This window comes from Bactrocera dorsalis, chromosome 2, assembly GCF_023373825.1.
Source record: "Bactrocera dorsalis isolate Fly_Bdor chromosome 2, ASM2337382v1, whole genome shotgun sequence".
NCBI classification, from domain to species: Eukaryota; Metazoa; Arthropoda; class Insecta; order Diptera; family Tephritidae; genus Bactrocera; species Bactrocera dorsalis.
The window spans coordinates 46,729,825-46,745,267 of record NC_064304.1 but is presented as its reverse complement, the minus strand read 5'-3'; the positions used below and the strand labels follow the sequence as shown (position 1 = coordinate 46,745,267).

The window sequence follows — 15,443 nt, the reverse complement described above, 5'->3', positions numbered from 1 at the left end:
TAAAGTCACCCGGAAGTTCGAAAATTGTTGTGTTTGTCATATGGAAGCTAAGGAAACTACCCTATTCAACCTATTTTTGTTACAAAGAAATACTATTCTAAGGAAAGGATTCTGCCTGAATTTCAATTGTACATCTCACACATTGACCGATATTTACGGTAAAAAGTCAACTATAGTAACTAGGAGCTTGAACAGTTTTTGTTGAATTAAGACAATGTATTATCAACAAGTGATGTACTCTAAATGCATTATTCGTTCAAAGTTGTATCCCATTATGTCAATTGCTTGATTTGTACAGTAGAAAGGAGGGAGTCAATTGGAATTTAAAATTATGTTATATGGGCAGTAGGTGCGATTGCTGTCCGATTTCGCCAATATTTGAACGGTAGCATACAAATATCAGAGGAATGTTACGTAGCGAATTTGGTTGAACTTAGTCGATCAGGTTCTGATATATGTTATTTTACGTAAAAGTGGGCGGTGCCACAGCCATTGTTCAATTTCTACACCGGCTCAGCCAGCCTCTCTCAAGAAGATTCAAAACGCAGAAGATATTTTTCAAGAAATTCCTGAAATAAAAAAATATTGATTGAGAGATTCAGTGAAACGTCCCAGCCTAGAAACCGATCTACCATTTCTATTGAAAACAATTGCGGATATTGCTTTATTTGGGAGTGCACCAGGAGATAGAAGATGGACTCTATTCGCAGCGTAAAAACTATTGATGAATTAAGCAAAATGAGATTTGATATCAGTCGAAGTGGGGCATAAAAGGAGCGTTCCGAAGTAAACAGGACTTAAAAAAAAACAGCACAATTTTTTTTTTTTTTGGGCCAAATAAATTTATTTTACTCAAAATCACGGTTCAAAAGCATGTCGAACGAGTGTTTTAGCTCGTTGGCTGGTACAACTCCCAGTATGCCAGTACAAGCCTTTTGAATGGCCACTACGTCTGCATAACGTTTTCTTTTCATGGTCAAATGCAGTTTTCCGAAAAGGAAGAAGTCGCACGGTGCCATATCAGGTGAATACGGGGAGTGGTTAATGGTTAAAATGTGATTTTTGGTCAAATAATCGTCCTTCGAATGTTGGATTGTGAGAAATTTTTGGTAGTCAGCCAATTTCTGCGGAACAAACCGTGCACACACCTTTCGTAAGCCCAAATGTTCGGTCAAAATGAGATAAATAGACGTTTTGGAGATGTTCAATTCCATTTCCATGTAATTTAATGATGATTTCGGGTGAGTTTTGATGAATTCACCCATTAGAGGGCGCTAGATTCAAAAAGTCCTGTTTACTTTGGAACGCACCTTGTATCTTCGTTTGATTTCAAGAAAATCTAATTTTGCATGTATTGACAGCACCTACAGCCCATATATGGCCCCCGAACTTTTTTTCTTGCCTAAAAAGGTCGATGAAGGAAGAGTTTCAACCATGGACTAAAATTGACCGTGGATTGGTAAAAACAGTGCTAATCACGACGGTTAATGGAGGCCAAGATGATCTCGATGGATTTTGCATCTCGTTTGGATGACCGTGCCGTTACAATTAATGAACGTATAGAAAGATCTACAGTCTGTCAAGTAAGAGCGTGGTTGTGTTAATTTATAAAAAAAAATATTTCATGAAACTTTCATATTTATATGTATAAGTTAGCACCCCATACAATCGAAAGGTATCATATGATGCATTAATATCATATGATACAAAGTAATATAATAACGGGTGATTTTTTTGAGGTTAGGATTTTCATGCATTAGTATTTGACAGATCACGTGGGATTTCAGACATGGTGTCAAAGAGAAAGATGCTCAGTATGCTTTGACATTTCATCATGAATAGACTTACTAACGAGCAACGCTTGCAAATCATTGAATTTTATTACCAAAATCAGTGTTCGGTTCGAAATGTGTTTATCGACAAATTTTGTTCAGCGATGAGGCTCATTTCTGGTTGAATGGCTACGTAAATAAGCAAAATTGCCGCATTTGGGGTGAAGAGCAACCAGAAGCCGTTCAAGAACTGCCCATGCATCCCGAAAAATGCACTGTTTGGTGTGGTTTGTACGCTGGTGGAATCATTGGACCGTATTTTTTCAAAGATGCTGTTGGACGCAACGTTACGGTGAATGGCGATCGCTATCGTTCGATGCTAACAAACTTTTTGTTGCCAAAAATGGAAGAACTGAACTTGGTTGACATGTGGTTTCAACAAGATGGCGCTACATGCCACACAGCTCGCGATTCTATGGCCATTTTGAGGGAAAACTTCGGACAACAATTCATCTCAAGAAATGGACCCGTAAGTTGGCCACCAAGATCATGCGATTTAACGCCTTTAGACTATTTTTTGTGGGGGTACGTCAAGTCTAAAGTCTACAGAAATAAGCCAGCAACTATTCCAGCTTTGGAAGACAACATTTCCGAAGAAATTCGGGCTATTCCGGCCGAAATGCTCGAAAAAGTTGCCCAAAATTGGACTTTCCGAATGGACCACCTAAGACGCAGCCGCGGTCAACATTTAAATGAAATTATCTTCAAAAAGTAAATGTCATGAACCAATCTAACGTTTCAAATAAAGAACCGATGAGATTTTGCAAATTTTATGCGTTTTTTTTTTAAAAAAAGTTATCAAGCTCTTAAAAAATCACCCTATATAACAAGAGTGCGACACGTGTAGTGGCAACCTGTGGGAAGCGCAGCGTCAGCAGCTCCATACCCGTTGCACCGGCAAACGTAGGTTTAGAGTTAAGCGAAAATAATTGTAAAATTCAGTTCTTACACAGAATTCAATAAAGGAGCATAGCTCCCGGAAAACATATTTTTTTATTAAAATTAACTAAACGTTTTTTAACTTATATACATTGTACACATTACAAACCATGATGCAATTTGGTCAATAATATGTCCAGTTACCATCGGCGTCGATAATTGCGGGCATCTCGGAGGCATGCTTTCTACTAATTTGATGGCGTATTCTAGTGGCAAAGATCTCAAGATCCGACGAATTTCGTTGACGAAGCTGCTGTTTAATATATGCTCACGCACTTTCAATAGGATTTGCATCGGGTCAGTAAAGATATACAAAGTGCCGAATACCTGCGGTCCGCTGAACAAGCCTATTGGTGGAAGTTGACCAGGCTCGCGTGAGGACAGAACGTGCTCATATAGAACATTCATCAGTAAAAAAAAATGACATTTTCAAAATCTCTATCAATATTCTCATGCGCCCAAGCGAGTCACTTTGTCACAAGTTTTTCAGTCAACAGAGGCTTCTTTCGGGTGGATGCAAAATGTAGAAGCTTATGATATGAGCTTATGATATAGAGTACTAGGCAACTGGTTTCTTCCACCAGCAGTAAAAGAAACAGTTGATGACTTGGTTCTGAATGAAGTAGTGCAATTTCATAGTATTCCAAGCAATTTAGCACTACGGAGAATTACTACACTCAAAGACTTCCTGCAAAAATTACCTATGATTATTTAAAATATTAAATTGAAGATATCGAATCAAACATTCAAAACGTGCCATCTTTATCATTATTCCGTTTAGTCACTACATAAATCGTCACAAGTTAGGCCTTTAAGACTCGCTGATGTGCATTCCGAACTCGGACGGATGTAAGCGGACATTAAACACTGAGATGCAAACATCCAATGTCATCGAAAACTTAGAACCATGGACTCGAGTGTCATGGACTGAGGACTGTCAATTGAAATTAATACGTGAACCATAACCTTAAAGTAAGTTTGTTTTGATTTGTAATATTACTTAACATTTTGATATTATTGCTCCTTACTCTATGTTGACTCTGTTGCAGTAAAATTTATTGAAATGAGTACAGTGTAAGTAAGTTACAACTGAAAAAATCTAACGAATAAGTCTCTTCAATTACATATAGATTCTACAAAACATAAAGGAGCATATGTGACATTAATATTTCGGTCCAACAACGCTCATAACACCGTTAGAGTGTTGAGAGTTTCCTTTCAAGCGGTGGAAATATTTCATTACAACTAAAGTTTTTATTTCTTTGCACAACAAATGCGCATGGAATGAGGAAAAGTGAAAAAGTTTTTCACCAACAACAATACAAAGCGGCAAGAGACTTCTTATGCGGCGTAGCGCTTGATGGAAACGTGGAGAGGTGTCGACACAATGCCTGGCTGGCGTGGTTCCCAGCGGCATTCCGCTGCGTTCCTGCAACAAAGTGTTAATATAAAAGTGTCATTTATCAGCTTAGCGCTGTAGAATGGCAGGCTCAAGTTCTGCGAATTGCATTTCCCCAGAGTAGTGGGTATGTGGGCGGGCGGTGCATTGCCAAAATGCTGTTGCACCAACTTTAAGTGTTACTTCGCTGTACTAATGACAAATTCCGTAAGTTTTTGTTGGCAAAGACAAGTGAGGATATGAATCAGCAGAGACACTTTCATAACAACAACTGTGGCAACAGCAAAAACCCCGACAACAAAAGTGGCGATGTCGAGAGAAAGTTGCATTCAGGCGGCATATTACATGACATCGCACATACACATGCATTTACAAGCATGTCCTCAAGCAAACTATAAATGTATTTATACTGTATCTATATATACAAATATATATATGCGAGTGTGTATATTTAATGCAGCCATTTGCACATTGTTACCTACTTCTGCTGCTCATTTCCTAGGAGGCGTAACTACCGTCTTTTCAACTTTTACCTCTTCGCACAGATAAGCGCTAAAGGTGAAATTGCTTCTAAGTTTAGAGGGAATAACGCTGGCGTAGCTTAGAACATGTGACAAATTCCAACACCCTTACGAGCAACAGACATAAGGGCATGGCCAAGCGTTAACTTTCAATCATTTCTTTCTTTTTTTTTTATGGACGTAGGCACTGCTTACACGATTATAGTCGAGTATACAACAACCCCTTTTCCTTTTTCTTTGGAGATTCCAAGTGTAGCCAGGTCTTGGAGGTCTTACCCTTCTTCTTCTTCTTCCCTCGGCGTAGATGTTGTCATCGTTCATGCCTCTGCACCATATAGCAGGACGGGGGCTGGGAGTTATAAAATCAGTAGCAAATTTAATATACCCTGTTCAAATTGTAATTTGATTATTGATTCCCGTGTGCTTGGAACCACTGACTACCTTAGATCTGTAACTATAAGGGATCCAGATTCTGATCCGGCAGAAATGTGTCTATTTGAAAACAATCTTCTTAGTCAATTGGAGTATAATTTCTGTCGCGAAAACCGGTTTGTTTTTGAATCAGTCCAATACCCTCCAATTTCCTTATACGTCTTGACCTTCCCCTTGAGTTGACTTCGTAAATTTTTTACTAAACTTACTGATCAGTTTGATTTACAGATAGCTATGTACAGCGTAAGGATAACTTCTTCGGGCCAATAACTGCCGGAGATATAACAAAGCTGATCCAAGTAGAGGTTATTTTTTCAATAGCATATTTTTGTGTTTGTGGCCCGATGGAATCGTCGGTCCACATTTCTTCGAAAATGATGCCCTTTGAGAACGTAACCGTCAATGGCGCACGTTATGGCGCTATTTGGTTTCAACAGGATGGCGTCATTTCCCACACATCGCATCAATCAATGGGCTTATTGAGAGAACCCTTCGGTGAGCAGATAATTTCATGTTTTGGTCCAGTCGATTGGTCACCAAGATCATGTGATATCACACCGTTAGGCTTTTTCCTGTAAGGATATGTAAAGTAAAATAGGATTCAACGGATGGACCAGCTGAGACGTAGCCGCGGACAACATTTAGAAGAGATAAGCTTCAAAAGTAAAATCCAAAAGAATGTGTTCTTTCGAATGATAATAAACATTCCCCATTAAATTTAAAGTTTATGTGTTTTTTCAATAAAAAAGGTAGAAACCTCGAAACGTATAACACTTTACATCCAACTCTTTTCCAAACCTAAATGTGTTCATAACTTAATTTAATAAATAGTTATTTTTTTTATAAAGCAGCGCTAACAAAAAAAATATCTCTATAATGTTTCTTCTATCAATAGACTTGCAAAAATACATATGCTTATGCACTCATATGCTTAAACACCGACCCCTTTCATCTTCTCACCAAGAATTACCAGTGTTTCTCCTTTAGCAACCTTAAGGTCCATCGCCTATTTAGCACATAATTCATATAAAAACACCATGTGCTTCATAACTAATAAAATTTCATAAATTCTAAAACCTTTCAACAACAAATTACAGCAACATAAACACACATGCATACCTTAGTATGAGAATAAGCTTTGTGCAGTGTGAACTGTTACATAATTTATCAGCGAAAGTTGGAAGCAGCGGCGCATGTCAGCGGCTGCAGTATTATTACGCACACATACATATCTTACATAGAGTTTGCCTAACAGATGCACATATTCATTTTGAAACAACAGCATATATTCATAAATGTGTGTGCCTTCAGGTAGGAGAGCTACAAGTGAAAATGAATGTGTATGGGAATGTGTTGAGAAGCAACAACAACATGAACAGTAGTAGACCACAACGGCATAGAATAAATGACCTCAATGTGTCATGTGTAAATGAATATAAATTGCTCCAGAAGTTGAACAACAGTGGCAACACCCGACATTCAGCCACAATAACTATAACAACAGAGACAAAAACAACTTTATAAGTGGTGCAAATAGGAGCTAGATACAGAGCTAATAGCCATAATTTCCCAGCAAAAGCTTGTGGGCAATCTGATAGACATATTTATATTGAGCAAGGAAAAAAGTTAACTTTGGCTGCCGAAGCTATAATACCCTTCACAGGTGCAAGTTTTTCTTTCAAGAATTTAATTTTGATCGATCAGTGTGTATGGCAGCTATATGCTATAGTAAGCCAATCTGAACATTTTCTTCGGAGATTACATTGTCAAAACAAGATCTGATACTTTAAGGAATCTTCGACGTTTCGTTTTGTGTGTAAGAAACTTCGTGGCAAACTTAATATACCATTTTCAGAATATAAAAACTCTAGCTAAAGCTCTAACAAACTTTGGAATCAGCGCATTATAAAAGCTTTGTGTGTGTTTGCATGTAATCGCAGTTCGTGTCAAAAGGCTGTAAGGAAGATCTGGAAAGCAACTCCGTTAATTTTGAGATTTATACTAATGTGTGTATACTGGTGCTTGAAGTGCCAGCGAAAGTAAAAAAAAAAATCAAGAAGTCAAGGTTCAACAGGTTTCGCAAATAAGTATTTATATTAAGTTATTTACAGTAATGGTTGAACAAATTTAACGGCAACAACGCATGCGAGCACTTAAAACACATAGAAACAACAATGATAAGCAGCCCGTCGCCATAATTACACAAAAGCACTGCTAAATATAGGGAGATCCATTCGGTCTAGGTAGCCGGAACGGACCCGGATTTTTATCCGGCCAAGGACTGTCTACTCAGCAGAATTCTGCCGCAACAACAACAACAGTGTTATCCATTTTAAGGCTCCCAAATATTTTAAAGGAAATACTGAGAAAATTCTAATTTAATGGGGAATGTTTACTATCATTCGAAAGAACATCCTTTTGCATTTATTTTTTGAAGATAATCTCTTTCAATTGTTGGCCGGTAACGACCGGCATTGACGGTTCCGTTCTCACCGACATCGTTTTTGAAAAAATTTGGCGATTATTAAAAACTACACCAAACCGTTGTTTTTCTGGATGAAATGGCAGCTCTTGAATCTCTTCAGTTGCTCTCTGTCTCAAATGCGGCAATTTAGTTTGTTTACATACCCATTGAGCCAGAAATGGACCTCATCGCTGAACAAAAGTTTGTACGCTTTCAATTTAAAATCTCGACGTATAATGCACCAAGTCGTTCCATATGTTAGTCCGAGTTGCTGATAGTGTTACGAAGAGTACACTCAATGGGCCGATTATGTTGACCGTTGTTTTAGCGAAGCGCGCGAAACACATTCTTTAGAAAACGTGAATTTTCGTAATCAAGGTGAACGATTTGTAAACGTTGTTTAGGCGTAAGTCTTTCCATTATGAAATGCCAATCAATACTGAAAATAAAGATATTCCACCTTTCACAAAGAAGCTAATACATGCTCCTTTTCGGCCGGCAATCCTTCTGTCCCCGCCGATTTCTTGTTCTTCAGACGGCTAATTGTTATTTGAACTTTTTCATGGTCGGGTAATGGAACGTCTGCCCCCTCGTCATTGATTGGAGAACCGGGTTCACCAACTCCTGGTGTTATACTTTCACTTTCAGGCTGGAGAAGTGTTCCCTCTATAATTTCAGTATGCTCTGAGCATCAGTCACTAGATGTCCTCTATGGATTCTACAAGAGTATGCTCCGGTCTTAAACCCTTCTGTTAGTCGCTGCATCTTTTCGTAGAATTTTCGAGCTTCACCCCTGTTGGCCAGCTTGTCAAGCTCTTCGTACTCACGCATTTCGGCCTCTCTAGTTTTTCGTACTCAAATGCGTCTTGCTTTCTCTTCAACTCTTAGTATCTATCCCATCCTTATTTACTTAGTGAGTTATCGCGCATTTAGTAGTTTTCAACAAAAACATTATATGGATAGTGGGCGTGGGTACTATCCAATTTCATCCATTTTCATACCGATTAAGGAGGTGTTGGCAGGTATCATCATCAGTAAGTTTGACAGACATAGCCTTAGAGGTTTTTGAGATATATTCATAAAACCCACTTTACAAAGGTCCGATTACACCCATCTATAACACCGTCCTCCCGACCAAGGAATACGATGCCTCAATTTTTACTAAATTTACAGCTTGGATAAGCAGACGGACGGACTCTCACCGGAAATTTTACTCGTTTTGTCATCCAGATCATTGAAGTAAATACTTCTTATCTCGATGACTTTTAGGTAATACAAACAATCAATAGGTAAACAAAATTATTATACTATACAGCATCATGAGAAAAAGAAAAAATATTTGAAAAATTAAATTGAGACTAGTTTAAACGTTAGCTTTCAATTCGAAAGAAATACTCTTACTGGTTTTAGATTCTTAATTTCAATACAAGGTGGTTTCCAAAGTAAACAGGACTTTTTGAGTCTAGCGCTCTATATGTCCACCGGTTCGTTAGAATCTGCTATTTTTATCGATTGTCCAGTGAAAATTTCATGACATTTCATTGATTGGAAGTGATGTTATTGCGTTTTAAGTGTCAGTAGCGAAAATGAGCTTCGAACAAATAGTCAACATTACATTTTCTTTGAAAATTGGTTGAACTTTTACCGAAACGTTTCAATTAATGAAACAAATTTATGGCGATGATTGTCTATCCCGTAGCAAAGTGCACGAGTGGCTTCAACGTTTTCAAAGTGGTCGTGAGGACATAAATGACGATCAACATGTGGGCCATTCAAAACCTGTGATCACCGGAAATTCCATCGAAACTGTGAGTGAATTCATCACAACTCAGCCGAAATCATCATTTAAATACATGGAAATGGAATTGAACATCTCCAAAACATCGATTTATCACATTTTGACCGAACATTTGGACTTACGAAAGGTGTGTGTACGGTTTGTTCCACAAAAATTGACTGACGACCAAAAATTGCTCAGAATCCAACATTCGAAGGACGACTATTTGACCAAAAATCACATTTTAACCATTAACCACTCCCCGTATTCACCTGATATGGCACCGTATAACTTCTTCCTTTCCGGAAAAAGGAAAGCGTTATGCAGACGCAGTGGCCATTTAAAAGGCTTGTACCGGCATACTGGCGGCCATACCGACCAACGAGCTAAAACACTCGTTCGACATGCTTTTGGACCGTGAATTTGAAGCAGAAGGAGACTATTTTGAATAAAATAAATTGATTTGGCCGAAAAAACCATTTTTGATTTTTTTTTAAGTCCTGTTTACTTTGGAATGCACCTTGTATTTTTTTTGTGTAGGTCCAGTGTCATCTAAACTTTTCATATCAACTTCCTAACTAATTCTTATTAGCATTATGCTTTGTGACTAATTTGACTTTAATGAACAAATTTTAGCTGGAAACTAGTATTTTCACAACTGGTTTTGTAATCTCCATGGTGCTTACCATAAATGCAAACATGTGCGTGAACTTTTGCCTTTTTCAATTATTGGACGTACACCTTCAAATATTTGTAGAATTCCCTATGCCACATCTGTCAATGCAATTTTCCACGAACACTTGAGTAACTTGGTCATTCGTCTTTTTTTGCCTTTATTGCATGCCACAAATGTCATGATGAAAAGCAACGACTGACTGACAGACCATTGTATATGATCAAGTTTACCATAATTCGCCTACAGCACTCGTCATATTCGTATGTCTTTGATGAAATTCCAATGAAAATGAATGTGTCGGTATGTCTGGCACCCATACGAGTACAGATATTAAAATGTCCATATTAAAGGTCATGCGTAGTTTTATGTAGATAAAGAAGTATCGAGTGACCAGAAATAAATAAATACTCATGCACAAATAGGTGTTTGGTATTTCTCGTTTTATTCGTAAGTATGCAATGCAACGGTAAATACGTCTGTTCATTTTGTGTGCATATTTTGCTGAAAGTATGTACTTGCATTTCGCAGTTACATTACTCATGCGCTTTTACCCCGGACGCCTCCATTATCCATCGGCGGCGTCTCTTACTTCATGGGTTTGCAGTTGTCTGGCGTTGTAAGGATATAAGTGGCCGATGCGCTTCGCATATTAATCTCCTTCATGATTTCGTTCAACAACCCTTCTTTGCTGCGGCCCTTGAAACAATCGCTGCGCCGCCAAGTCTGAGCCGCGGGTGGTATTTCGTAAATACTGGCGTAAGAGCGCTGAGCGCCGTCCACGCTTGGTTGCAACTCAAAGCTAAGTACACCGTCAATAGTCGACTTTGATTGCGGTAAGTTTGCCTTAAGCTCTGGCAACACACATTCTTCGAAGACTTTTACCGCTAGAGGGGCTTCTTGTGTACTGCCCAACGTCAGTTGATTTGGTCGCAATCCCGCTTTGTTGGTATTCCGTTTCGGTGATTTTGGCTTTTCCCAATTGCGGTTCGTTTTGACTTGCCTTGTTTGTTGAAGGCGGAGGTCTTGGAGCGCTGAGCAGGGCAGTGGTTCCGAAATCTCCATTTGACGTAGCTTCTCTCGTTCGGTGTACATTTTTTTAGGTAAAATTATTTGCTTCGGCCTCTTGTGCACCTTAAGGCCTGCTGTCATATTATGCATATTTACGCTGTGCTGAATGGTAAAGCTTGTCGAGCTATGGTACATCATAGGAGATGTTCCTGTAGCAAAGCTGGAAATTGAGTTTACCTCCTCAGCGGCCATTGCGCCTTTCCGCAACGCGGATATTTTACTTCAGCGTTTTATTATTTACATAAATTTTTTATAAACAAACATTTATATTTTAAACTTGAAATTTCTAATTAAATGTCAAACGCTCAAATCGTTGCAAAGGAGTCTTCTCCTGAAGTAAATAGTAGTAAAATGTGTTGCAATGAAAGAAGCATATTAAGAGTAGTTAGAAATAAATAGTTATTGTCAATTTTATTGTATTTCTACGAAAATTTCTCAACGAATACTTTCCTCTAAGTCAGCGCTATACGTTATAAGAACGAAATGTTTATTTTTTGTGACCCAAAAGTACGGGTTAAGAAAATTGGTGAGTAACAGTAAATGGTTAAGAAGACGAGTCAAGATGAATTCCACGTGAATGTATGTCTTTTCTTAAGTACAAGATTTAAATTGAAACTTGTAAGTACCTTTGATGGTACAGGAAATCATTATAGTGAGAGGCATCTGTAAGAAGAAAAGTTGCAAAAAGTGGGCGTGACTTCGATAACTCGCTAAATAATTGCGTCACACAGTTAAGGTGACCAATTTCAAAAAAATTTGATTGGTAACATAACATTTCTACTATATGTCACAGTTGGAAAATAGGTTTCGATTACACCCAAACTTTGTCCTCTCCCACTTGCGTTGTTTTAGATTACACACATATTTTATGTTTTGTCACAAAATGTGGTCCTAGTAATATGTATTTATGATATTGATTTCAATACCAACTTTGGTTACGCCTTATCCATAAATCGTCATGTCTGTTATGTACTGATATAATAAGACCATTATTATTATTATTAAGCCATCAGACTTACATACTTATGTCTTTCAGACTTGACGTCGCAAATGCAAAACAATCATGAAAAAAGTATTGAGAATATTCTACCTCTGTTCTATCAAACAACTTTGATTACTGGCAAACAGTTAGATTTTTAACTTAACCAGAGGACAGCCACGAAAACACAGTGAAGATCCGACATGGTCCCATTCTGCTGCGCTTCGGAGCAGTAGACCTACTTCCACCTGATTCCCATTACTCTTCGATGGCACTTATACATCAGACTTGGATTACAACAACTCTGAGACTTAAATGTAGATTTTCATAAGTGTAAAATAATACGGTTTTTTGTACCTTGAACAGGGTATATTACGTATAAGTATATTAAGCGTCGGAGAGCCTATAAAGTAGGCGAGGGCTGCTATATATATTTCTGGCCTAATAATGAAAATAGGAATATTTATCAACAAAAATGGTTTTATTGTTTTTCAAAATATTCTCCATCAAGATTTATACACTTTTGCATGCGCCCAAACCACTTTTCGGAGCACTTTTTCCACTCCGATTGAGATACCTCCAAAACATGCTTCAACAGCATCTTCTGGCGACGAAAATCGTTGACCACGCATTATTTTCTTGATGTGTGGGAATAAAAAGAAGTCATTGGGTGCCAAGTCAGGGCTGTACGGCGGATGACCCATCAATTCGACGTTTTGGCCGGTCAAAAAAGCGCTGGTTTGAGCCGATGTGTAAGAGCTTGCATTGTCATGGTGCACAATGATTCGTCTTCTCTTGTTCGTTTTTCGAATTTCTCCGAAGACTTCAGGCAAACAAATGGTGGTGTACCACTCAGAATTGACTGTCCTACGTTGCTCAAGCGGAACAGTCGCCACATGACCAGTTTTGCCGAAGAAACAGGCGACCATTTGCTTCGAAGTGCTTCTTCCACGAACAACTTTCGCTGGATTTGGCTCATCTTGGAAGACCCACACGGCCGATTGCTGTTTTGTTTCGGGCTCATACGCATAGATCCATGATTCGTCACCTGTGACGATCTTATAAACGTCTTTTGAAGCACCGCGATCGTATTTTTTCAGCATTTCTTTACACCAATCCACACGAGCCTTTTTTGAGCGATTGTCAAATTGTGCGGGATCCAACGAGAACAAACCTTTTTTACGGCCAGGTGTTCATGCAATATCGAATGTAAGCTGGTGGGAGAAATGCATAGGCATGCCTCTATCTGAAGGTATGTTACATGACGGTCTTGCATTATCAGTTCACGTACGGCATCGATGTTTTCTGGCACAACGGCTGTTTTTGGACGACCTTCACGGAATTCGTCTTTGAGCGATGTAACAGTTTTTCACAGTGCTATAGGATGGTACTTCATAGCCATACAAAGATTTTAGTTCATCGATGCACTCTTGAGGTGATAATCCACGTTGAAAGTTGTGAAAAATAATCGCACGAAAATGTTCACAAATTAATTCCATTTTTTGGCCGAGATGAATTTTTTAATTCCCTGTAAATAAAACAATTCAGATTAAATGACAAAACGTTCTGAGTGATGTTATGCTAAAAAATGTCAAACTTTCCAATGGAAATGTCAGATTGCACCTGGCAACACTTAGTGTTGTTTAGGCCAGAAATATATATAGCAGCCTACGTATATATAATCGATCAGTATGTTGAGTTGAGTCGATTTAGCCATGTCAGTTTGCCTGTTCGTCCGTTTTTAAGATATCGTTTTGAAATTTTGCAAACAACAAGCTGCTCATTTGTCGGATCTACTATAACATATAGCTGCTATACAAACTGACCGATCGGAATCAAGTTCTTTTATGGAAAACTTTTACATTTGACAAGATATATTCACGAAATTTGGTATAGATTATTTTCTAAGGCAACTATGTAGTTTCCAAAAAAATTGTTCAGATCGAATTACTATAGCATATAGCTGCCATACAAACCGAAAGATCGGAATCAAATTCGTATATATACAGATAGACGGACGGACGGACCGACGGACAGACAGAGAGACGGACATGGCTAAATCGACTCAGCTCAACATACAGCATCATCAAAGGTGCATGTTTATGGATGCTTATTTGCTCACAGATTTGTGGTTTTGATTGTTTTGCTAAAATTATATTAAAAGGGGTTTACTGATGTCAGCTTAAATATTTTACGGCAAAAATAACTATGATTGAATACTGCAAGAAGACAATGATCCCAAACACAAAACCAGATTCTGCATTCAATGAGAATATTTTGGCTTTAATGAAAGCCAAAAAACTAAGAAAATATTTCACGTCCACAAAATCATTCATTTGACATTCCATCATACCTGTAGGTCATTTCTTGTATAATATGCGAAAAATTTCGTTGCAAGTTGCCATCATAGCTGACATAAGAGACAACGCGGGAGATCAAAGCAAACATTGCGTAAACGTCAGTTATAACAAAGCAATGTATTTTCTGGAAAAAATGTTGTATTCCAATAAGCGCCACTTCTACTTTGAAAAACTAAAACATTATTCCTTGAACGCTCTTTCCTGCAAAATGCGTTTAACGAAAAGACTCTCTTTATAGATATGTGTGTACTTTGAAATTTATAGAAATACGACGTCAGAGAAAGCGAGCAATAAATAATAAGCCAAAAGGAAATACCAGAAAACGCCAGCAAAGTTGCCTTGTGGTGATGAAGCTCCAGGCCACAGTTTACGATTACATCTGAAAGTGCCAGTTAATGTAAACATATTTATGTATGTATCTGTTTATATATGTACATATGTTCGGTGTTATTAGTAAACATTTATGTATATTTAAGCGAGCATTATTGGTGGTTTTATATCAACTGTTTCGTAGGAAGAGATAAGAGGCGGCAACAAAAGCAGCTAAATGAATTGGCAATAAGCCAGCGGAGAAATGATTAAATGTCCCTGCTGCCACTGCAACGCCGCTAATTACCGATATACGAATATATGCACTTATTCCTGAGCTTTACAGTTAAGAGGAGGAACTGTCTATAGACCAATGCCTGCATGTTTCTCTGTTCTCTCTTGCTCAAAAATAAAAGGCATGAATGAGAACATTTTATGACGCATGCATTTACTCTTGCATAATTCGTGCGTTTGTGGCATGCAACACTTAACTTTAATGAGATTTAAGGCTGTGGTTAACTAATTGCCCAGTTCACTTCACTTAACCCCAGAGCAAGCAACAAAAAATAAATATTAAATATCAAATTAATTAATTTATATTTTTAATATTAAATGTTAATTTCGCTCAAAGCGTGTTTTAACAGGAAAATTAAAAATTGTTCACCATCGCGCTCGCAGATGAATTGC

General features: G+C 38.0%; 1 protein-coding gene across 1 annotated transcript; it reads right to left on the bottom strand.

Annotated features, from left to right (window-relative positions):
• Positions 1 to 10,452: 10,452 nt before the first annotated feature.
• Positions 10,453 to 11,429, bottom strand: LOC109579498 (uncharacterized). The gene has a single exon (XM_019990062.3). The coding sequence runs from the start codon at positions 11,298 to 11,300 to the stop codon at positions 10,626 to 10,628; it is 675 nt and encodes a 224-aa protein (XP_019845621.2). The 5' UTR covers positions 11,301 to 11,429; the 3' UTR covers positions 10,453 to 10,625.
• Between the last annotated feature and the right edge of the window lie 4,014 nt (positions 11,430 to 15,443).